This window comes from Tachypleus tridentatus, chromosome 7 (genome assembly GCF_004210375.1).
Source record: "Tachypleus tridentatus isolate NWPU-2018 chromosome 7, ASM421037v1, whole genome shotgun sequence".
NCBI lineage: Eukaryota > Metazoa > Arthropoda > Merostomata > Xiphosura > Limulidae > Tachypleus > Tachypleus tridentatus.
Genome location: NC_134831.1, coordinates 109,463,600 through 109,490,001, shown reverse-complemented (window position 1 = coordinate 109,490,001; position 26,402 = coordinate 109,463,600). Strand labels below are relative to the sequence as shown.

Here is a 26,402-nt window from a genome sequence, read left to right as displayed (position 1 = left end):
GTATCGTTAAAACACAGTTGATAATATGTAACAAATATCTTAATATACAACTGGTGTTGATGTAGTATTGAGCTTTAGGTATCGTTAAAACACAGTTGATAATATGTAACTAATTGTAGTATTGAGCTTTAGATATCGTTAAAACACAGTTGATAATATGTAACAAATATCTTAATATACAACTGGTGTTGATGTAGTATTGAGCTTTAGGTATCGTTAAAACACAGTTGATAATATGTAACAAATATCTCAATATACAACTGGTGTTGATGTAGTATTGAGCTTTAGGTATCGTTAAAACACAGTTGATAATATGTAACAAATATCTTAATATACAACTGGTGTTGATGTGGTATTGAGCTTTAGGTATCGTTAAAACACAGTTTATAATATGTAAGAGTGATGTAGTAGTGAGCTACAAAAGAATTGAAAACTAACTAAGTTATTAATATATAACTGGCGATGAGATACAGGTGAGCTACAGAAATGTTTACATTAACTGAGCTGATAGCATGTAATTGAGGTGATGTAGTAAAGAACTACAGAAATTATTTAAACTAGGTTGATACATATAACAGGGGTGATGTAGCAATGAGCCACAGAAATGTTTCACTAAGTTCATAATATATAACTGGGAATGATGTAGTAGTGACTTATAAAAATGTTTAAAACTAACTAAGTTCATAATTAATAATTGGGGTGATGTAATAGTGAGCTTCAGAAAAATAAGTTGAGAATATGTAACTGGGGATGATGTGGTAGTCAGCTAGAGAAATGTGTCAAACTAACTAAGTTAATAATATATAACTGTTGATGATACAGCAGTGAGCTACAGAAAAGTTTGAAACTAAGTTGATAAAGTATACCAATGATGGTTTAGTAGATAGCGAAAGAAATGTTTAAAACTAACCCAGGTGATAATATATAACAGCACATGATGTTGTAGTGATCTACAGAAATGTTTAAAACTAACCCAGGTGATAATATATAACAGCACATGATGTTGTAGTGATCTACAGAAATGTTTAAAACTAACCCAGGTGATAATATATAACAGCACATGATGTTGTAGCGAGCTACAGAAATGTTTAAAACTAACCCAGCTGATAATATATAACAGCACATGATGTTGTAGTGATATACAGAAATGTTTAAAACTAACCCAGGTGATAATATATAACAGCACATGATGTTGTAGTGACATACAGAAATGTTTAAAACTAACCCAGGTGATAATATGTAACAGCACATGATGTTGTAGTGATCTGTTTAAAGTTGTTAATATAAACAGAAATGTTTAAAACTAACCCAGGTGATAATATGTAACAGCACATGATGTTGTAGTGATCTGTTTAAAGTTGTTAATATAAACAGAAATGTGTAATCAGTGTTGATAATATATACCTGGGGTTATGTAGTAGTTAGCTACAGGAATGTTTCAAAATAGCTATATTGTTTATATTTAACAAGGGGTTGTGTACTAGTGAGCTACAGAAGTATTTAAAACTGGCTACATTGTTCATATATAACTGGGAGTGATGTAGTATTGAGCAAGAAAAATGTTTAAAACTAAGTCAATAATATATAACTTAGGTGATGTGGTAGTATGCTACAGAAATGTTTAAAACTGTATGAATAGTATATAACTAGGGAGGATGTAATAGTAAGCTACAGAAATGTTTAAAACTGTATTAATAGTATATAACTAGGGAGGATGTAGTAATGCGCTACAGAAATGTTTAAAACTGTATTAATAGTATATAACTAGGGAGGATGTAGTAATGCGCTACAGAAATGTTTAAAACTGTATTAATAGTATATAACTAGGGATGATGTAATAGTGACAAGCCGCGACTTCTATGACAAAATCAACGGTGGGTTTTGGACTTATGGTCCTTCAGGTCGATTGGGATTATTAGATCCCATGCCACAAATTTGATGAGGGTTAGGGTTAGGGAACTGGAGTGCCCGAGGAAAACCACATTTACTATTCGAACGCCGAACACTCTATCAGAGTAGTGCTTTAGCTGTAAAAATATATATTGGTTAAATTACTAATGGGGTTACGAACTTGTATGATTATTGTGGTTTAGGGTTTGTTGTGGTAATCAGACGGTACATGTGAGTTTGAGTGTTGCAAGACTGGAGAGTTCTTGAGTTAGTAAGTTTATATTAACACATTTTTTGTGTTGCATTCTTCTGTCCTTGATGTTCGAAATGTCATCAAAGTTGGCGAGATATGAAAGATGAGTGTATAGTGGTAGTCTGTATGTTATCCTTAGGGTGTGTGGTAGTCTGTATGTTATCCTTAGGGCTGTATGGTAGTCTGTATGTTAATATTAATGGTTGTGTTATTAATCTGATAATTTATATAAAATGGCATCATACCAAACAGAATCGAATCGTTTAACATCTAGAAATGTAACATATGTTCGGTTGTAGGCTAGAAATATAGGTTCGGTTACTAGGTGGTCAGCTGTTTTGTTTATTGCATCTAGTCGTGTTTCATGTGTTACTAGGTAGTCAGCTGTTTTGTTTATTGCATCTAGTCGTGTTTCATGTGTTACTAGGTGGTGGTCAGCTGTTTTGTTTATTGCATCTAGTCGTGTTTCATGTGTTACTAGGTGGTCAGCTGTTTTGTTTATTGCATCTAGTCGTGTTTCATGTATTAGATAAGTTGCTTTCTTTCTCTAGATGGAATAGCAGTCTAGTCGTGATCACTATCCAATACAGTGGAGTGCCATTAAGCCGTGGACCAGTAAACCGCGAAATCGCTTCAGCCGCTGTAGCAAGTGTTATGAACGATGTGAGCGAGGATTATCGCGGCTCACCGCTAATTTAAGAACGTGTAAAAACGCGGCTTACGAATTTAATCCTGGCTTTATAACTTCAAGGGGATATTTAAAAAGGATTTGCTTTAATTTGGGAAATAAATAAAATATATTACAATAGAAATCGACCGTTAATCTACCTTATCCGCTCTCTATGTCAGCTTTATGGAGGCCGCCATTGTTACCGAATCACACCTCTCCATACATTAAAGTTAATCCGCGGTAAGTCCGTGAAAAAAGTGATCAATAATTAAAGTATTATTTTTAATTCGATAATCCGATGTAATGATCACGCAATGGCCCGGATGAGGCTCCTCGGCGGAGCTGTTGGCGACTTCTGCTTTTCAGTCACAAAGGTTTAAGCCGCGGAGCACTTAAGCCGCGGTTAAGCAGGTTGACCCCCCAAATACCACGGCTTAACGGCGCTCCACTGTAGTTTGCTGAAATTGTTTAGAAAATCAATTGGTTGATAGTTAGAAAGATCCTGGACGTTATTGTTGAATTTGGCTATTATGCTAATTACTGCTGTTTTCCAATCTTGGGGTAGTGTCCATGTGTCAAGGGTCATTAGATATTTTAGAAAGCTGTCCAGTAACTTTTTAATTGCTCGGATGATAATTTTTGTCTTCACCAGTTATTATTTAAACAGTTTAACTCCAATTAGTGCTATATGGTTATTAAGTAATGTGTGTGAGTCAGAAGGCTTGGTGTAAACATGTGTGTAATGTGTGTGAGTCAGAAGGCTTGGTGTAAACATGTGTGAGTAATGTGTGTGAGTCAGTAGGTTTGGTGTAAACATGTGTGAGTAATGTATGTGAGTCAGAAGACTTGGTGTAAACATGTGGGAGTAATGTGTGTGAGTCAGAAGGCTTGGAGTAAACATGTGTGAGTAATGTGTATGAGTCAGAAGGTTTGGTGTAAACATGTGTGAGTAATGTGTGTGAATCAAAAGGTCTGGTGTAAACATGTGTGAGTAAAGTGTGTGAGTCAGAAGGTTTGGTCTAAACATGTGTGAGTAATGTGTGTGAGTCAGAAGATTTGGTGTAAACATGTGTGAGTAATGTGTGTGAGTCAGAAGGCTTGGTGTAAACATGTGTGAGTAATGTGTGTGAGTCAGAAGGTTTGGTGTAAACATGTGTGAGTAATGTATGTGAGTCAGAAGGCTTGGTGTAAACATGTGTGAGTAATGTGTATGAGTCAGAAGGTTTGGTAAAAACATGTGTGAGTAATGTGTGTGAGTCAGAAGGCTTGGTGTAAACATGTGTGAGTAATGTGTGTGAGTCAGAAGGTTTGGTGTAAACATGTGTGAGTAATGTATGTGAGTCAGAAGGTTTGGTGTAAACATGTGTGAGTAATGTGTATGAGTCAGAAGGTTTGGTGTAAACATGTATGAGTAATGTGTGTAAGTCAGAAGGTTTGGTGTAAACATGTGTGAGTAATGTGTGTGATCAGAATACCTTGGGTAAAACACGTGGGATAACTGGTGTGAGTCAGAAGGCCTGGTGTAAACATGTGTGAGTAATGTGTATGAGTCAGAAGGTTTGGTGTAAACATGTGTGAGTAATGTGTGTGAGTCAGAAGATTTGATGTAAACATGTGTGAGTAATGTGTGTGAGTCAGAATAGTTTGGTGTAAACATGTGTGAGTAATGTGTATGAGTCAGAAGGTTTGGTGTAAACATGTATGAGTAATGTGTGTGAGTCAGAAGGTTTGGTGTAAACATGTGTGAGTAATGTGTGAGAGTCAGAAGGCTTGGTGTAAACATGTGGGAGTAATGTGTGTGAGTCAGAAGGCTTGGTGTAAACATGTGTGAGTAATGTGTATGAGTCAGAAGGTTTGGAGTAAACATGTGTGAGTAATGTGTATGAGTCAGAAGGTTTGGTGTAAACATGTGTGAGTAATGTGTATGAGTCAGAAGGTTTGGTGTAACATGTATGAGTAATGTGTGTAAGTCAAAAGGTTTGGTGTAAACATGTGTGAGTAATGTGTGTGAGTCAGAAGGCTTGGTGTAAACATGTGTGAGTAATGTGTGTGAGTCAGTAGGTTTGGTGTAAACATGTGTGAGTAATGTATGTGAGTCAGAAGGCTTGGTGTAAACATGTGGGAGTAATGTGTGTGAGTCAGAAGGCTTGGTGTAAACATGTGTGAGTAATGTGTATGAGTCAGAAGGTTTGGTGTAAACATGTGTGAGTAATGTGTGTGAGTCAGAAGGTTTGGTGTAAACATGTGTGAGTAATGTGTGATCAGAAGGCTTGGTGTAAACATGTGTGAGTAATGTGTGTGAGTCAGAAGGTTTGGTGTAAACATGTGTGAGTAATGTATGTGAGTCAGAAGGCTTGGTGTAAACATGTGTGAGTAATGTGTATGAGTCAGAAGGTTTGGTGAAAACATGTGTGAGTAATGTGTGTGATCAGAATAATTGGTGCAAACATGTGTGAGTAATGTGTGTGAGTCAGAAGGTTTGGTGTAAACATGTGTGAGTAATGTATGTGAGTCAGAAGGTTTGGTGTAAACATGTGTGAGTAATGTGTGTGAGTCAGAAGGTTTGGTGTAAACATGTGTGAGTAATGTGTGTGAGTCAGAATGTTTGGTGTAAACATGTGTGAGTAATGTGTGTGAGTCACAAGGTTTGGTGTGAACATGTGTTAGTAATGTGTGTGAGTCAGAAGGTTTGGTGTAAACATGTGTGAGTAATGTGTGTGAGTCAGAAGGCTTGGTATAAACATGTGTGAGTAATGTGTGTGAGTCAGAAGGCTTGGTGTAAACATGTGTGAGTAATGTGTGTGAGTCAGAAGGTTTGGTGTAAACATGTGTGAGTAATGTGTGTGAGTCAGAAGGCTTGGTGTAAACGAGTAATGTGTGTGAGTCAGAAGGTTTGGTGTAAACATGTGTGAGTAACGTGTGTGAGTCAGAAGGCTTGGTGTAAACGAGTAATGTGTGTGAGTCAGAAGGTTTGGTGTAAACATGTGTGAGTAATGTGTGTGAGTCAGAAGATTTGGTGTAAACATGTGTGAGTAATGTGTGTGAGTCAGAAGGGTTGGTGTAAACATGTGTGAGTAATGTGTGTGAGTAAGAAGGTTTGGTGTAAACATGTGTGAGTAATGTGTGTGAGTCAGAAGGTTTGGTGTAAACATGTGTGAGTAATGTGTGTGAGTCAGAAGGTTTGGTATAAACATGTGTGAGTAATGTGTGTGAGTCAGAAGGCTTGGTGTAAACATGTGTGAGTAATGTGTGTGAGTCAGAAGGTTTGGTGTAAACATGTGTGAGTCAGAAGGTTTGGTATAAATATGTTGCCGAATTCAGTTAATTACGAGCTCTTCTTGACTTTGTTAAATGTTGGTGAATTCGGTGTAGTGAATTTTTTTCCACACAAGACGTTATTCTTTTCTTTGTTCCCTGTTGCCTGCGTTTTCCTATTTGATGTTATGTACGTTCTGTAAGATGGCTTGACTTAAAATTGTTTCCAGAATCTGTCAGGTTTATTTCTGATTTGTCTTCGAGTGGCAGAAATTTTTCCTGTTATTTTGCTTTTTGAAGAACAGTTGTTTACTGATCGCGTGAAGTTGTCTGGTTTCTGTGCTGTTAATATTCTGCGACATCAATATGGAGGTTTCATTAAGAATTTATGACAATTTCTCCCATTACATTTAGTACAATCATATACCTGATGGAGAGTATAACTGAGTTGTTTATACAATCATATAACTGCTGGAGAAAATAACAGAGTTGTTTGTACAATCATATACCTGACGGAGAGAATAACTGAGTTGTTTGTACAATAATATACCTGATGGAGAGAATAACTGAGTTGTTTGTACAATAATATACCTGATGGAGAGAGTAACTGAGTTGTTTGTACAATCATAAACCTGATGGAGAAAATAACTAAGTTGTTTGTACAGTCATATACCTGATGGGGAGAATAACTGAGTTGTTTGTTTTGCGTGATTAGAGTGAATGAAATTGGGAGGTGGTCCCCTCCTATGTGCTTCGTGACATGAAAATTATCGATGTGGTTCAAGATATTTGGTATCAAAAACACTTAGTCTAAAATATCTGGTGTTCCATCTTGTGTTTTGAGTTCAGGTCGCCTATTAAAATAATTCGTTTTGCGAGCAGAGTTTGTAACGAGATGACGTTTGGTGCATGTCTCGCTCTTGCGTACAAAGAGATTGATCGGTTGTTGTTGTGTGTGATATCATATATAATTATTCCATTGCTCTAGAACTGTGTGATGTTGTGAAAGTCTGTGTTGATGCTTGGTTTTTCAAACAAGTGCAGTGTTTGGGTGTGCGATGTCATTGACATTGTGGCATGGTAAACTAAAGTCATGGTTGGGTTTGACAAGTGTTCCGTTGAGAGATACGATGTTCATGGTAAACTAAAGTCATGGTTGGGTTTGACAAGTGTTCCGTTGAGAGATACGATGTTCATGGTAAACTAAAGTCATGGTTGGGTTTGACAAGTGTTCCGTTGAGAGATACGATGTTCATGGTAAACTAAAGTCATGGTTGGGTTTGACAAGTGTTCCGTTGAGAGATACGATGTTCATGGTAAACTAAAGTCATGGTTGGGTTTGACAAGTGTTCCGTTGAGAGATACGATGTTCATGGTAAACTAAAGTCATGGTTGGGTTTGACAAGTGTTCCGTTGAGAGATGTTCATGGTAAACTAAAGTCATGGTTGGGTTTGACAAGTGTTCCGTTGAGATAATGATGTATGGTAAGTCATGGTTGGGTTTGACAAGTGTTCCGTTGAGAGATACGATGTTCATGGTAAACTAAAGTCATGGTTGGGTTTGACAAGTGTTCCGTTGAGAGATACGATGTTCATGGTAAACTAAAGTCATGGTTGGGTTTGACAAGTGTTCCGTTGAGAGATACGATGTTCATGGTAAACTAAAGTCATGGTTGGGTTTGACAAGTGTTCCGTTGAGAGATACGATGTTCATGGTAAACTAAAGTCATGGTTGGGTTTGACAAGTGTTCCGTTGAGAGATACGATGTTCATGGTAAACTGTTCAAAGTCATGGTTGGGTTTGACAAGTGTTCCGTTGAGAGATACGATGTTCATGGTAAACTAAAGTCATGGTTGGGTTTGACAAGTGTTCCGTTGAGAGATACGATGTTCATGGTAAACTAAAGTCATGGTTGGGTTTGACAAGTGTTCCGTTGAGAGATACGATGTTCATGGTAAACTAAAGTCATGGTTGGGTTTGACAAGTGTTCCGTTGAGAGATACGATGTTCATGGTAAACTAAAGTCATGGTTGGGTTTGACAAGTGTTCCGTTGAGAGATACGATGTTCATGGTAAACTAAAGTCATGGTTGGGTTTGACAAGTGTTCCGTTGAGAGATACGATGTTCATGGTAAACTAAAGTCATGGTTGGGTTTGACAAGTGTTCCGTTGAGAGATACGATGTTCATGGTAAACTAAAGTCATGGTTGGGTTTGACAAGTGTTCCGTTGAGAGATACGATGTTCATGGTAAACTAAAGTCATGGTTGGGTTTGACAAGTGTTCCGTTGAGAGATACGATGTTCATGGTAAACTAAAGTCATGGTTGGGTTTGACAAGTGTTCCGTTGAGAGATACGATGTTCATGGTAAACTAAAGTCATGGTTGGGTTTGACAAGTGTTCCGTTGAGAGATACGATGTTCATGGTAAACTAAAGTCATGGTTGGGTTTGACAAGTGTTCCGTTGAGAGATACGATGTTCATGGTAAACTAAAGTCATGGTTGGGTTTGACAAGTGTTCCGTTGAGAGATACGATGTTCATGGTAAACTAAAGTCATGGTTGGGTTTGACAAGTGTTCCGTTGAGAGATACGATGTTCATGGTAAACTAAAGTCATGGTTGGGTTTGACAAGTGTTCCGTTGAGAGATACGATGTTCATGGTAAACTAAAGTCATGGTTGGGTTTGACAAGTGTTCCGTTGAGAGATACGATGTTCATGGTAAACTAAAGTCATGGTTGGGTTTGACAAGTGTTCCGTTGAGAGATACGATGTTCATGGTAAACTAAAGTCATGGTTGGGTTTGACAAGTGTTCCGTTGAGAGATACGATGTTCATGGTAAACTAAAGTCATGGTTGGGTTTGACAAGTGTTCCGTTGAGAGATACGATGTTCATGGTAAACTAAAGTCATGGTTGGGTTTGACAAGTGTTCCGTTGAGAGATACGATGTTCATGGTAAACTAAAGTCATGGTTGGGTTTGACAAGTGTTCCGTTGAGAGATACGATGTTCATGGTAAACTAAAGTCATGGTTGGGTTTGACAAGTGTTCCGTTGAGAGATACGATGTTCATGGTAAACATAAAGTCATGGTTGGGTTTGACAAGTGTTCCGTTGAGAGATACGATGTTCATGGTAAACTAAAGTCATGGTTGGGTTTGACAAGTGTTCCGTTGAGAGATACGATGTTCATGGTAAACTAAAGTCATGGTTGGGTTTGACAAGTGTTCCGTTGAGAGATACGATGTTCATGGTAAACTAAAGTCATGGTTGGGTTTGACAAGTGTTCCGTTGAGAGATACGATGTTCATGGTAAACTAAAGTCATGGTTGGGTTTGACAAGTGTTCCGTTGAGAGATACGATGTTCATGGTAAACTAAAGTCATGGTTGGGTTTGACAAGTGTTCCGTTGAGAGATACGATGTTCATGGTAAACTAAAGTCATGGTTGGGTTTGACAAGTGTTCCGTTGAGAGATACGATGTTCATGGTAAACTAAAGTCATGGTTGGGTTTGACAAGTGTTCCGTTGAGAGATACGATGTTCATGGTAAACTAAAGTCATGGTTGGGTTTGACAAGTGTTCCGTTGAGAGATACGATGTTCATGGTAAACTAAAGTCATGGTTGGGTTTGACAAGTGTTCCGTTGAGAGATACGATGTTCATGGTAAACTAAAGTCATGGTTGGGTTTGACAAGTGTTCCGTTGAGAGATACGATGTTCATGGTAAACTAAAGTCATGGTTGGGTTTGACAAGTGTTCCGTTGAGAGATACGATGTTCATGGTAAACTAAAGTCATGGTTGGGTTTGACAAGTGTTCCGTTGAGAGATACGATGTTCATGGTAAACTAAAGTCATGGTTGGGTTTGACAAGTGTTCCGTTGAGAGATACGATGTTCATGGTAAACTAAAGTCATGGTTGGGTTTGACAAGTGTTCCGTTGAGAGATACGATGTTCATGGTAAACTAAAGTCATGGTTGGGTTTGACAAGTGTTCCGTTGAGAGATACGATGTTCATGGTAAACTAAAGTCATGGTTGGGTTTGACAAGTGTTCCGTTGAGAGATACGATGTTCATGGTAAACTAAAGTCATGGTTGGGTTTGACAAGTGTTCCGTTGAGAGATACGATGTTCATGGTAAACTAAAGTCATGGTTGGGTTTGACAAGTGTTCCGTTGAGAGATACGATGTTCATGGTAAACTAAAGTCATGGTTGGGTTTGACAAGTGTTCCGTTGAGAGATACGATGTTCATGGTAAACTAAAGTCATGGTTGGGTTTGACAAGTGTTCCGTTGAGAGATACGATGTTCATGGTAAACTAAAGTCATGGTTGGGTTTGACAAGTGTTCCGTTGAGAGATACGATGTTCATGGTAAACTAAAGTCATGGTTGGGTTTGACAAGTGTTCCGTTGAGAGATACGATGTTCATGGTAAACTAAAGTCATGGTTGGGTTTGACAAGTGTTCCGTTGAGAGATACGATGTTCATGGTAAACTAAAGTCATGGTTGGGTTTGACAAGTGTTCCGTTGAGAGATACGATGTTCATGGTAAACTAAAGTCATGGTTGGGTTTGACAAGTGTTCCGTTGAGAGATACGATGTTCATGGTAAACTAAAGTCATGGTTGGGTTTGACAAGTGTTCCGTTGAGAGATACGATGTTCATGGTAAACTAAAGTCATGGTTGGGTTTGACAAGTGTTCCGTTGAGAGATACGATGTTCATGGTAAACTAAAGTCATGGTTGGGTTTGACAAGTGTTCCGTTGAGAGATACGATGTTCATGGTAAACTAAAGTCATGGTTGGGTTTGACAAGTGTTCCGTTGAGAGATACGATGTTCATGGTAAACTAAAGTCATGGTTGGGTTTGACAAGTGTTCCGTTGAGAGATACGATGTTCATGGTAAACTAAAGTCATGGTTGGGTTTGACAAGTGTTCCGTTGAGAGATACGATGTTCATGGTAAACTAAAGTCATGGTTGGGTTTGACAAGTGTTCCGTTGAGAGATACGATGTTCATGGTAAACTAAAGTCATGGTTGGGTTTGACAAGTGTTCCGTTGAGAGATACGATGTTCATGGTAAACTAAAGTCATGGTTGGGTTTGACAAGTGTTCCGTTGAGAGATACGATGTTCATGGTAAACTAAAGTCATGGTTGGGTTTGACAAGTGTTCCGTTGAGAGATACGATGTTCATGGTAAACTAAAGTCATGGTTGGGTTTGACAAGTGTTCCGTTGAGAGATACGATGTTCATGGTAAACTAAAGTCATGGTTGGGTTTGACAAGTGTTCCGTTGAGAGATACGATGTTCATGGTAAACTAAAGTCATGGTTGGGTTTGACAAGTGTTCCGTTGAGAGATACGATGTTCATGGTAAACTAAAGTCATGGTTGGGTTTGACAAGTGTTCCGTTGAGAGATACGATGTTCATGGTAAACTAAAGTCATGGTTGGGTTTGACAAGTGTTCCGTTGAGAGATACGATGTTCATGGTAAACTAAAGTCATGGTTGGGTTTGACAAGTGTTCCGTTGAGAGATACGATGTTCATGGTAAACTAAAGTCATGGTTGGGTTTGACAAGTGTTCCGTTGAGAGATACGATGTTCATGGTAAACTAAAGTCATGGTTGGGTTTGACAAGTGTTCCGTTGAGAGATACGATGTTTATGGTAAACTAAAGTCATGGTTGGGTTTGACAAGTGTTCCGTTGAGAGATACGATGTTCATGGTAAACTAAAGTCATGGTTGGGTTTGACAAGTGTTCCGTTGAGAGATACGATGTTCATGGTAAACTAAAGTCATGGTTGGGTTTGACAAGTGTTCCGTTGAGAGATACGATGTTCATGGTAAACTAAAGTCATGGTTGGGTTTGACAAGTGTTCCGTTGAGAGATACGATGTTCATGGTAAACTAAAGTCATGGTTGGGTTTGACAAGTGTTCCGTTGAGAGATACGATGTTCATGGTAAACTAAAGTCATGGTTGGGTTTGACAAGTGTTCCGTTGAGAGATACGATGTTCATGGTAAACTAAAGTCATGGTTGGGTTTGACAAGTGTTCCGTTGAGAGATACGATGTTCATGGTAAACTAAAGTCATGGTTGGGTTTGACAAGTGTTCCGTTGAGAGATACGATGTTCATGGTAAACTAAAGTCATGGTTGGGTTTGACAAGTGTTCCGTTGAGAGATACGATGTTCATGGTAAACTAAAGTCATGGTTGGGTTTGACAAGTGTTCCGTTGAGAGATACGATGTTCATGGTAAACTAAAGTCATGGTTGGGTTTGACAAGTGTTCCGTTGAGAGATACGATGTTCATGGTAAACTAAAGTCATGGTTGGGTTTGACAAGTGTTCCGTTGAGAGATACGATGTTCATGGTAAACTAAAGTCATGGTTGGGTTTGACAAGTGTTCCGTTGAGAGATACGATGTTCATGGTAAACTAAAGTCATGGTTGGGTTTGACAAGTGTTCCGTTGAGAGATACGATGTTCATGGTAAACTAAAGTCATGGTTGGGTTTGACAAGTGTTCCGTTGAGAGATACGATGTTCATGGTAAACTAAAGTCATGGTTGGGTTTGACAAGTGTTCCGTTGAGAGATACGATGTTCATGGTAAACTAAAGTCATGGTTGGGTTTGACAAGTGTTCCGTTGAGAGATACGATGTTCATGGTAAACTAAAGTCATGGTTGGGTTTGACAAGTGTTCCGTTGAGAGATACGATGTTCATGGTAAACTAAAGTCATGGTTGGGTTTGACAAGTGTTCCGTTGAGAGATACGATGTTCATGGTAAACTAAAGTCATGGTTGGGTTTGACAAGTGTTCCGTTGAGAGATACGATGTTCATGGTAAACTAAAGTCATGGTTGGGTTTGACAAGTGTTCCGTTGAGAGATACGATGTTCATGGTAAACTAAAGTCATGGTTGGGTTTGACAAGTGTTCCGTTGAGAGATACGATGTTCATGGTAAACTAAAGTCATGGTTGGGTTTGACAAGTGTTCCGTTGAGAGATACGATGTTCATGGTAAACTAAAGTCATGGTTGGGTTTGACAAGTGTTCCGTTGAGAGATACGATGTTCATGGTAAACTAAAGTCATGGTTGGGTTTGACAAGTGTTCCGTTGAGAGATACGATGTTCATGGTAAACTAAAGTCATGGTTGGGTTTGACAAGTGTTCCGTTGAGAGATACGATGTTCATGGTAAACTAAAGTCATGGTTGGGTTTGACAAGTGTTCCGTTGAGAGATACGATGTTCATGGTAAACTAAAGTCATGGTTGGGTTTGACAAGTGTTCCGTTGAGAGATACGATGTTCATGGTAAACTAAAGTCATGGTTGGGTTTGACAAGTGTTCCGTTGAGAGATACGATGTTCATGGTAAACTAAAGTCATGGTTGGGTTTGACAAGTGTTCCGTTGAGAGATACGATGTTCATGGTAAACTGAAGTCATGGTTGGGTTTGACAAGTGTTCCGTTGAGAGATACGATGTTCATGGTAAACTAAAGTCATGGTTGGGTTTGACAAGTGTTCCGTTGAGAGATACGATGTTCATGGTAAACTAAAGTCATGGTTGGGTTTGACAAGTGTTCCGTTGAGAGATACGATGTTCATGGTAAACTAAAGTCATGGTTGGGTTTGACAAGTGTTCCGTTGAGAGATACGATGTTTATGTTGAAGTTACCGCATGAATCAAATATTAGATATTTTTTGTGGGTCAAGTTTCCCTGAATATTAAAACGTAGTATAGAAACAAGTTAACCTTATCGGAACATGGCTCTAGAGTGTCGCCGGTAGATGTATTCTCCCATCAAGACAGATTCGCGATTTTATAGATCTAGAGAGAAATCTGCTGCTCATATCTTTGTACAGTTGAGAGACAATTTGGACGGATCCAGAAAAACAGATCATCACGACGTCAGCTACGAATTTCTTTGTACAGTTGAGAGATAGTTTAGACGGATCCAGAAAAACAGATCATCACGACGTCAGCTACAAATTTATTTGTAGAGTTGAGAGACAGTTTGGACGGAAACAGATCATCACGACGTCAGCTACAAATTTTTTGTGCAGTTGAGAGACAATTTGGACGGATCCAGAAAAACAGATCATCACGACGTCAGCTACAAATTTTTTGTACAGTTGAGAGACAATTTGGACGGATCCAGAAAAACAGATCATCACGACGTCAGCTACGAATTTCTTTGTACAGTTGAGAGATAGTTTAGACGGATCCAGAAAAACAGATCATCACGACGTCAGCTACAAATTTATTTGTAGAGTTGAGAGACAGTTTGGACGGAAACAGATCATCACGACGTCAGCTACAAATTTTTTGTGCAGTTGAGAGACAATTTGGACGGATCCAGAAAAACAGATCATCACGACGTCAGCTACAAATTTTTTGTACAGTTGAGAGACAATTTGGACGGATCCAGAAAAACAGATCATCACGGCGTCAGCTACAAATTTATTTGTAGAGTTGAGAGACAGTTTGGGCGGATCCAGAAAAACAGATCATCACGACGTCAGCTACGAATTTATTTGTAGAGTTGAGAGACAATTTGGACGGATCCAGAAAAACAGTTTATCACGACGTCAGCTACAAATTTATTTGTAGAGTTGAGAGACAATTTGGACGGATCCAGAAAAACAGATCATCACGACGTCAGCTATAAATTTATTTGTAGAGTTGAGAGACAATTAGGTCGGATCCAGAAAAACAGATCATCACGGCGTCAGCTACGAATGGAACTAACCGTTCGAATAACCATTCATCTACTTTTCTCGGTCTGCTGGTGGTGTAATTTTCTATAGGTAGTTGTTCATTCTTTTGTTGTTTTATAGTATAGCTGCATATGAGGTTTGATTGGTTGTACCAAGTGAGGGTACTCCGATTTGAATCATTTGATATTCTGGCTGTTTGGGAAGTGTAGGAAAGTTGTTGTTAGTATTACCTGACTGTTTGTTGATTGTTGTCTTTGGGTGCGTATATGTAGCTCGTGTTGATACTTTGGGCAGTCATGATAAGAAGCCGTCTGTTGACACATGTCTCTAAACGAGGTCATTTAGTTACATTATGTTAACCTCCACACCTGGCGCACCGGGTATTGGCTCAGGCGAATGAAAGCAATTCTAGATGTTAACAATGTTGTTACAGAAATGTTGTCTTTATTCCATACTTTAGTTATATTGATCAATATATTGATCAATTCCTATAGATTATTAATATTTTCATCCTTCAATCAAGAAAAGGATTACAGAAATCTTAACACACATAAACTTATCGGTACTTTCAGGTGCTGGGAAATATAACGGAAGGTGCAAGTTTTATTCTGGTGTCGGATGGAGAGGAAAACAAACCATGCCAGGGTCCGTGTGTCAAAGATATTTGGCCAGCGGTTAAGAGGGCTGGGGTAGTTATAGACACTGTTGCTTTGGGAGTTAGCGCCTCGGAGAAGTTAGAGGCTATGTCTAGAGACACAGGAGGAACATCTTATTACATACCTAATGCTCATTCAAGTGAGTTGGACAAGGCTTTCTTTTACACAGTGAAGACGATCAAATCTGATCTGGATCTATCTGAAGTGTTGGTATGTACTTCTGTTACTTAAATAACACTAGCTCTAACATGTTGGTATGTACTTCAGTTACTTAAATAACACTAGCACTAACATGTTGGTATGTACTTCAGTTACTTAAATAACACTAGCACTAACATGTTGGTATGTACTTCAGTTACTTAAATAACACTAGCTCTAGCATGCTGGTATGTACTTCTGTTACTTAAATAACACTAGCTCTAACATGTTGGTATGTACTTCAGTTATTTAAATAACACTAGCTCTAACATGTTGGTGTGTACTTCAGTTACTTAAATAACACTAGCTCTAACATGTTGGCATGTACTTTAGTTATTTAAATAACACTAGCTCTAGCATGTTGGTATGTACTTCAGTTACTTAAATGACACTAGCTCTAACATGTTGGTATGTACTTTAGTTACTTAAATGACACTAGCTCTAACATGTTGGTATGTACTTCAGTTATTTAAATAACACTAGCTTTAGCATGTTGGTGTGTACTTCAGTTACTTAAATAACACTAGCTCTAACATGTTGATATCTACTTCAGTTACTTAAATAACGCTAGCTCTAACATGTTGGTATGTACTTCAGTTACTTAAATAACACTAGCTCTAACATGTTGGCATGTACTTTAGTTATTTAAATAACACTAGCTCTAACATGTTGGTATGTACTTCAGTTACTTAAATAACACTAGCTCTAACATGTTGGCATGTACTTTAGTAATTTAAATAACACTAGCTCTAGCATGTTGGTATGTACTTCAGTTACTTAAATGACACTAGCTCTAACATGTTGGTATGTACTTTAGTTACTTAAATGACACTAGCTCTAACATGTTGGTATGTACTTTAGTTATTTAAATAACACTAGCTCTAGCATGTTGGTATGTACTTCATTTACTTAAATAACACTAGCTCTAACATGTTGGTATGTACTTCAGTTACTTAAATAACGCTGTTATAAAAATGAAGGACAACATTGCTGTAGGAATCGACAACATCAAATCTTCAAGAAAGGGGAACCTCTGATCCAACAAGAGTTCCACCAGCTAACCACCAAGATCTGAGAAACCGAGACCATTTCTTCAGACCTAAGAGATGCCCTGATGGTCTCCATCTACAAGAAGAAGGACTGTGGAAACAACAGAGGCGTCTCACTTCTATCCATTGCTGGTAAATGTTTAGCAAAGATTTTCAACGATTGACTGAAGCCTCTCGCTGAGAATATCATGACAAAAACCCGGAGTTGTTTCCGACCAACAAAAGGGACGACAGATGTGATTTTCTCTGCCCGTCAACTTCAAGAGAAATGTCGAGAAGAGCAGAAGCCCTCTCTATGTATATGGCCTTCACCGATCTTACTAAGGCCTTTGACAGCGTGTCCCTGTGGATTATTGTGGAAGATTCTTGTTTCCAGTGGATTTTCTGCAAAGTTCATCACCATCCTGTGCTCTCTCCATGACGAAATGATGGTAATGGTTAAAACTGATGGAGGCTTAACAGAATCTTTTCCTGTCAACTCTGAAGTGAAGCAAAGCGGTGTCGTTGCAACAAACTTCACCATTTTCATCTCTGTCATCACGTATCTCATAGAGCCAAGATTACAACCAGGCATCGAGATCGAATACCGGACAGATAAAAAGTTCTTTAGGCCTAGCCGCCTCAAGACCAAGAACCGAACATCAATGACCTCTGTGATCGATCTGCAGTATGCTGACGACAATCAGGTGTCATCTCTCGGCGAACAGGGGCTTCAGGGCATTCTTAACGCTTTTGACTTTGCCTACCAAAAAATGGGACTCTCTATCAACTTGACCAAGACCCAGATTCTCCATCAACCAGCACCCGAGACGATCAACCCAGTATCGCCTGCTGTGCTACAAGACCAACTCCTAGAAAAAGTCATCAGTTTTCGCTATTTGGGAAGCCATCTCTTTTCCTCTGCAGACATCGACTGCGAAATCTAGTATTGTCTGAAATGTATAGGAGCTGCCTTTAGACGTCTAGAAACACGACTTTTTCAGGATCGAGACATTAGGACAGTCACCAAGATGCTCGTATACAAGATAGTTGTCATCTCCACCCTCCAGTACGGTTCTGAAACATGGGTACCACGTTGACACCTAAACCAGCTGGAATATTTCCACTAAAGGTGCCTCCTGAGTATTTTGAAGATCAAAAGGGAGGAATACAAAAACAGCCTAAGCGTCCTCGAAGAAGCAAAGGTCAGCAGCAATGAAGCCACCATCATCAGCAGCCGCCTCCGATGGACAGGCCACATGTTCCGAATGGATGACAGCCGACTCCCGAACAACATTTGTATGGTCAACTGAAAAATGGGAAACAAATTTGAGGAGGACGAAAGAAACGGTTCAAGGATGGCCTGACGACAACACTCAAGAGCTTCAACATTGATGTTAACAATTGGGAAACTCTAGCTCACAACCGAACCACTTGGAGATCTCTTATCCATCAGGAAGCAGAATTATTTGAGTTATCAAGAAGACAACATTTTGATGAGAAGCGAGAGAAGAAGAAACAATGCCAGCTACTACTGAAACCTCTCTCTCTGAAGTGAGGAAACAAAGCCAGCTATTACTGAAACTGAAACTCTCTCTCTGAAGTGAGGAAACAATGCAAGCTACTATTGAAACCTCTCCCTCCCTCTGAAGTGAGGAAACAATGCCAGCTACTGCTGAAACCTCTCCCTCCCTCTGAAGTGAGGAAACAATGCTAGCTACTATTGAAACCTCTCTCTCCCTCTGAAGTGAGGAAACAATGCCAGCTACTGCTGAAACCTCTCCCTCCCTCTGAAGTGAGGAAACAATGCCAGCTACTATTGAAACCTCTCTCTACCTCTGAAGTGAGGAAACAATGCCAGCTACTATTGAAACCTCTCTCTCTCTCTAAAGTGAGGAAACAATGCCAGCTACTATTGAAACCTTTCTTTCCCTCTGAAGTGAGGAAACAATGCCAGCTACTGCTGAAACCTCTCTCTCCCTCTGAAGTGAGGAAACAATGCCAGCTACTATTGAAACCTTTCTTTCCCTCTGAAGTGAGGAAACAATGGTAGCTACTACTGAAACCTATCTCTCCCTCTGAAGTGAGGAAACAATGCTAGCTACTACTGAAACCTATCTCTCCCTCTGAAGTGAGACAACAATGTCAGCTACTGCTGAAATCTCTCCCTCCCTTTGAAGTGAGGAAACAATGCCAGCTACTATTGAAACCTCTCTCTCCCTCTGAAGTGAGGAAACAATGCCAGCCTCATTAACCATCTCCAGACCCATGTATGAGCTTAAAGGACCATAATCCTCGACCTCAAGGGATCGCCACGACGATACATTCTGTGGGGTAATCACAGGAGCCACTACTGTCCCTCACTAATAATACTAACCATATACACTATCTGGGATAATCAAAGGAACCACTACTGTCTCTGACTATTCATAGTAACCATATACCCTCTATTGGATAATCACAGGAACCAGTACTGTCCCTGACTAATCATAGTAACCATATACACTATCTGGGATAATCAAAGGAACCACTACCGTCCTAACTAATCATAGTAACCATATACCTTCTATTGGATAATCATGAGAACCAGTACTGTCCCTGACTAATCATAGTAACCATAACCATATACACTATCTGGGATAATCAAAGGAACCACTACTGTCCCTGACTAATCATAGTAACCATATACCCTCTATTGGATAATCACAGGAGCCACTACTGTCCCTCACTAATAATACTAACCATATACACTATCTGGGATAATCAAAGGAACCACTACTGTCCCTGACTAATCATAGTAACCATATACCCTCTATTGGATGATCACAGGAACCAGTACTGTCCCTGACTAATCATAGTAACTATATTCACTATCTGGGATAATCAGAGGAACCACTACCGTCCTGACTAATCATAGTAACCATATACCCTCTATTGGATAATCATGAGAACCAGTACTGTCCCTGACTAATCATAGTAACCATAACCATATACACTATCTGGGATAATCAAAGGAACCACTACTGTCCCTGACTAATCATAGTAACCATATACCCTCTATTGGATAATCACAGGAGCCACTACTGTCCCTCACTAATAATACTAACCATATACACTATCTGGGATAATCAAAGGAACCAGTACTGTCCCAGACTAATCATAATAACCATATACACTGTCTGGGATAATCAAAGGAACCATTACTGTTCCTGAATAACCATAGTAAACATATATACTATCTGGGATAATCACAGGAACCACTATATCCATGAATAACGATAGTAGCATTATACTGTCTCTGGTATAATCCCAGGAACCACTACTGTCTTCGAATAACCATAGTAACCATATACACTCTGAGGTGATCTTAGAAACACTACACTTAACCCTTTTCAGTCCGTCAATGTTGTTTCTTAAGTGTGGAGATGAAAACTTTACCTGGACTAGTGATTTCTGTGTTTGTTTTTGATTGTTAAATTTTGCGAAATCTACGCAAGGGCTTCCGAGCTAGTCGGCCCTAATTTAGCAACCTAAGACTAGAGGGAAGGCAGCTAATTATCTCAACCCACCGCCAACGCTTGGGTACTATTTTACCAATCAATAATGAGGTTAAGTATTACACTATAACGTTTTCACGTCTGAAAGGGCGAGCGTGTTTGGTGTGACGGGGATTCGAACCCACGACTCTCCGATTGCGAGTAGAGCGCCCTAACCAGCTGTCCATTTGTAATGTGTGTGCCTATAAACGAAATAATTAAATTTATTTTGCTTAAAACAATAGACATCTGCTTCACCAGTAGACCTCTGCTTCACCAGTAGATCTCTGTTTCACCAGTAGACCTCTGCTTCACCAGTAGATCTCTTCTTCACCAGTAGATCTCTGTTTCACCAGTAGATCTCTGCTTTACCAGTATACCTCTGCTTCACCAGTAGACCTCTGCTTCACCAGTAGATCTCTGCTTCACCAGTAGATCTCTGCTTCACCAGTAGATCTCTGCTTCACCAGTAGACCTCTGCTTCACCAGTAGACCTCTGCTTCACCAGTAGACCTCTGCTTCACCAGTAGATCTCTGCTTCACCAGTAGATCTCTGCTTCACCAGTAGACCTCTGCTTCACCAGTAGATCTCTGCTCTACCAGTAGACCTCTTCTTCACCAGTAGATCTCTGCTTCACCAGTAGATCTCTGCTTCACCAGTAGATCTCTGTTTCACCAGTAGACCTCTGCTTCACCAGTAGATCTCTTCTTCACCAGTAGATCTCTGTTTCACCAGTAGACCTCTTCTTCACCAGTAGATCTCTGCTTCACCAGTAGATCTCTGCTTCACCAGTAGATCTCTGCTTCACCAGTAGACCTCTTCTTCACCAGTAGACCTCTTCTTCACCAGTAGACCTCTGCTTTACCAGTAGACCTCTTCTTCACCAGTAGACCTCTGCTTTACCAGTAGACCTCTTCTTCACCAGTAGACCTCTTCTTCACCAGTAGATCTCTGCTTCACCAGTAGATCTCTGTTTCACCAGTAGATCTCTGCTTTACCAGTAGACCTCTTCTTCACCAGTAGATCTCTGTTTCACCAGTAGACCTCTGCTTCACCAGTAGATCTCTTCTTCACCAGTAGATCTCTGTTTCACCAGTAGATCTCTGCTTTACCAGTAGACCTCTGCTTCACCAGTAGATCTCTGCTTCACCAGTAGACCTCTGCTTCACCAGTAGATCTCTGTTTCACCAGTAGATCTCTGCTTCACCAGTAGACCTCTGCTTCACCAGTAGATCTCTGCTTTACCAGTAGACCTCTTCTTCACCAGTAGATCTCTGTTTCACCAGTAGACCTCTGTTTCACCAGTAGACCTCTGCTTCACCAGTAGATCTCTGCTTCACCAGTAGACCTCTGTTTCACCAGTAGACCTCTGCTTCACCAGTAGATCTCTTCTTCACCAGTAGATCTCTGTTTCACCAGTAGATCTCTGCTTTACCAGTAGACCTCTGCTTCACCAGTAGACCTCTGCTTCACCAGTAGATCTCTGCTTCACCAGTAGACCTCTGCTTCACCAGTAGATCTCTGCTTCACCAGTAGACCTCTGCTTCACCAGTAGATCTCTGCTTCACCAGTAGATCTCTGCTTCACCAGTAGACCTCTTCTTCACCAGTAGATCTCTGCTTCACCAGTAGACCTCTGCTTCACCAGTAGATCTCTTCTTCACCAGTAGATCTCTGTTTCACCAGTAGACCTCTGCTTCACCAGTAGACCTCTGCTTCACCAGTAGATCTCTGCTTCACCAGTAGACCTCTGCTTCACCAGTAGATCTCTGCTTCACCAGTAGATCTCTGCTTCACCAGTAGACCTCTTCTTCACCAGTAGATCTCTGTTTCACCAGTAGACCTCTGCTTCACCAGTAGATCTCTTCTTCACCAGTAGATCTCTGTTTCACCAGTAGACCTCTTCTTCACCAGTAGATCTCTGTTTCACCAGTAGACCTCTGCTTCACCAGTAGATCTCTGCTTCACCAGTAGATCTCTGTTTCACCAGTAGACCTCTGCTTCACCAGTAGATCTCTGCTTCACCAGTAGACTTCTGCTTCACCAGTAGATCTCTGCTTCACCAGTAGACCTCTGCTTCACCAGTAGATCTCTGCTTCACCAGTAGACCTCTGTTTCACCAGTAGATCTCTGCTTCACCACTATATTAAGATATTTTTTCTTTAGTGGTATTATTAAGTAAGGCCAGACCATTGCTCTTATAACAAGAATCTACTTAGTAAATTCGTGGCTTTCATTTATGACATCCTATTTTGGCACACGATGTAAAAATAATTTGACTGTTATTTTATCTCTCATAGTTCTAGTTAGAAACGCCGTTCATAATCTCCAGTGTTGAAAAAGGAAAGTCTAGACACTAGAACCAGTTAGAAAACTGGAATGTCTGATTCGTATTCTACAGTACTGAAAACAATAAGTACAGACAGGCGAACCTATAGTAAAGCAGGAGTGATTTACCAAACAAATAATTTCTCTCCAAATCGCTTTAGTTTCTATTATATAACATCTGTTATCTTTCCTATGAACTATTGACCTCTGACCTTTATAATTAACTAGACATGGTGTAAAGGATTTGATATCCTAAAAATAAACTTATTTATTAAGTTGCTAAGACTTACCTGTTCCATATATCTTATAGATGTGTTAAATATAACAATTTTTCTGCTTTAGTTATCCAGCGTTAAATCACCAGTGGGATATAATATCACATCCTTCCCAATCCTTATCGATGATTCCATTGGCCATAATACCATGTTTACCTTCATCACCACCAGAGTGTCAAACCTAATGGCAGACATAGTAGGTCCAGACTTAACCCGTTACAACTTGACCAGCAGACAGTGTACAGTCAGAGAAGAAGAGAATATGGTATTATTCAAGTTCTCTCTAGCCCAGGTAAATAAAACTTCGATCGTTAACAATGTGACCTATTATCATGTGGTTAAAAAACGATGGTCCTCTCTCTTGTTAACATTAAAATAACCATGTTCTTTAGAGTTTTATTTTCATATCATATTCGATATAAACGTCACAACCTCAACACATTTTTCGACTGTGTTGTATACAATATTAATAAAGGAATTGTTATTTCCTTCTGCTGGTTTTGTATTAAGTAACAGAGTAGAGTCGTTTGTTGAATGTTAAGCACTAAACTACACAATGAGCTATACCTGTATGAAATAACACTATCCAGAGAATAAAAGTCTCAAACAACTACAATGTATACCACAGAAAGTAACGTATAGACAACTAACAAACAAGACTAAAGTTTACATCTAACAACACCAGGATATTTAGTACAACTAACAGAAAAACTGAAGTTTACATGTACCAACACCAGGATATTTAGTACAACTAACAGAAAAACTGAAGTTTACATGTAACAACATCAGGATATTTAGTACAACTAACAGACAAAACTGAACTTTACCTGTAACAACACTGGGACATTTAGTACAACTAACAGACAAAACTGAAGCTTACCTGTAACAACACTGGGACATTTAGTACAACTAACAGACAAAACTGAAGTTCACCTGTAACAACACTGGGACATTTAGTACAACCAACAGACAAAACTGAAGTTTACCTGTAACAACACCAGAATATTTAGTACAATTAACAGAAAAACTAAAGTTTACCTGTAACAACACCAGGATATTTAGTACAACTAACAGACAAAACTGAAGCTTATCTGTAACAACACCAGGATATTTGGTACAACTAACAGATAAACTAAAGTTTACATGTAATAACACTGGGTCATTTAGTACAACTAACAGACAGAACTGAAGTTTACCTGTAAGCACTGGGACATTTAATACAACTAACCTACGAAACTGAAGATTACCTGCAATAACATTGGGACATTTAGTACAACTAACAGACAAAACTGAAGTTTACCTGTAATAACATTGGGACATTCCTAAGAGCACATTCCTAGGAGGGGAGGTTATCAAATGAATACACATTAATCTCTTGAGAGCGTGATGCTAGGAGATGAGTGACATGTGATATGTCATGAGTGCCAGAGTGCGTGTTGCTATGAGGGAGACATCTTATGAATATGTCATCGTCATCAGAGGGGACGTTGTTAAGGTATAGATAATATCGTGTGATTACATCTTTAGCATTTAGCTTCGTATCTATATGTTGATATTTAATAGTACAATTATTTCATTTAGCTTCGTATCTATATGTTGATATTTAACAGTACAATTATTTCATTTAGCTTCGTATCGATATGTTGATATTTAACAGTACAATTATTTAATTTAGCTTCGTATCGATATGTTGATATTTCGCAGTACAATTATTTCATTCAGCTTCGTATCTATATGTTGATATTTAACAGTACAATTATTTCATTTAGCTTCGTATCGATATGTTGATATTTCGCAGTACAATTATTTCATTCAGCTTCGTATCTATATGTTGATATTTAACAGTACAATTATTTCATTTAGCTTCGTATCGATATGTTGATATTTAACAGTACAATTATTTAATTTAGCTTCGTATCGATATGTTGATATTTCGCAGTACAATTATTTCATTCAGCTTCGTATCTATTGTTGATATTTAACAGTACAATTATTTCATTTAGCTTCGTATCTATATGTTGATATTTAACAGTACAATTATTTCATTTAGCTTCGTATCTATATGTTGATATTTCACAGTACAATTATTTCATTTAGCTTCGTATCTATATGTTGATATTTAACAGTACAATTATTTCATTTAGCTTCGTATCGATATGTTGATATTTAACAGTACAATTATTTCATTCAGCTTCGTATCTATATGTTGATATTTAACAGTACAATTATTTCATTTAGCTTCGTATCTATATGTTGATATTTCACAGTACAATTATTTCATTTAGCTTCGTATCTATATGTTGATATTTAACAGTACAATTATTTCATTTAGCTTTGTATCTATATGTTGATATTTCACAGTACAATTATTTCATTTAGCTTCGTATCTATATGTTGATATTTAACAGTACAATTATTTCATTTAGCTTCGTATCTATATGTTGATATTTCACAGTACAATTATTTCATTTAGCTTCGTATCTATATGTTGATATTTAACAGTACAATTATTTCATTTAGCTTCGTATCTATATGTTGATATTTAACAGTACAATTATTTCATTTAGCTTTGTATCTATATGTTGATATTTAACAGTACAATTATTTCATTTAGCTTCGTATCTATATGTTGATATTTAACAGTACAATTATTTTTGTTTATTGTAATTTTCGTATTTTTTCTAGCGTAACAAAACGTCATATTACTCCACCACATTTAAAGTTTCCAATTTTTATTATAATTATGTTTCAAAACATATTTATGTGAACGTTCCTTTAATGGACTTATAATCGATATTATGGTGAATGTCCAGATAATTGTTTTGAATTGATTTGAAAAGCAAAATAAATTATCATGTGTTCTTTTATTCGGAATAACGAAACAGTATACCGATGACATTAACAGGAATTAGAAATCAGGTTTTCTAACACATTATGAACTCATCAAATGTGGGAGACTTAAAGCGGAAACCTGTACTCCAGAAACTTAAATCAATAAATTCATGCAAGTTTGGCTAACAAGATCTGTCATGAAAAACAATTTGTATAATATCTTAATAAACCATGGAAAATCTTCAAACACATTATGATCTAACATGGCACATGTATAATGTTCTCGACTGATCTAACATGACACGTATAATGTTCTCGACTGATCTAACATGACACATGTATAATGTTCTCGACTGATCTAACATGACACATGTATAATGGTCTCGACTGATCTAACATGACACATGTATAATGGTCTCGACTGATCTAACATGACACATGTATAATGTTCTCGACTGATCTAACATGACACATGTATAATGGTCTCGACTGATTTAACATGACACATGTATAATGGTCTTGACTGATCTAACATGACACATGTATAATGTTCTCGACTGATCTAACATGGCACATGTATAATGGTCTCGACTGATTTAACATGACACATGTATAATGTTCTCGACTGATCTAACATGACACATGTATAATGTTCTCGACTGATCTAACATGACACATGTATAATGTTCTCGACTGATCTAACATGACACATGTATAATGTTCTCGACTGATCTAACATGACACATGTA

At 38.5% G+C, this 26,402-nt stretch overlaps 1 protein-coding gene across 1 annotated transcript in view; it reads left to right on the top strand.

The window, feature by feature from the left end:
- The window catches only part of LOC143256385 (calcium-activated chloride channel regulator 1-like), a 57,076-nt gene that overhangs the window by 11,798 nt on the left and 18,876 nt on the right, over positions 1-26,402 (top strand). Inside the window, exons 6-7 of the mRNA XM_076513564.1 lie at positions 15,373-15,666; positions 22,889-23,113. Of these exons, the coding sequence (XP_076369679.1) occupies positions 15,373-15,666; positions 22,889-23,113 (519 nt within the window). The remainder of the gene's footprint in view (positions 1-15,372; positions 15,667-22,888; positions 23,114-26,402) is intronic.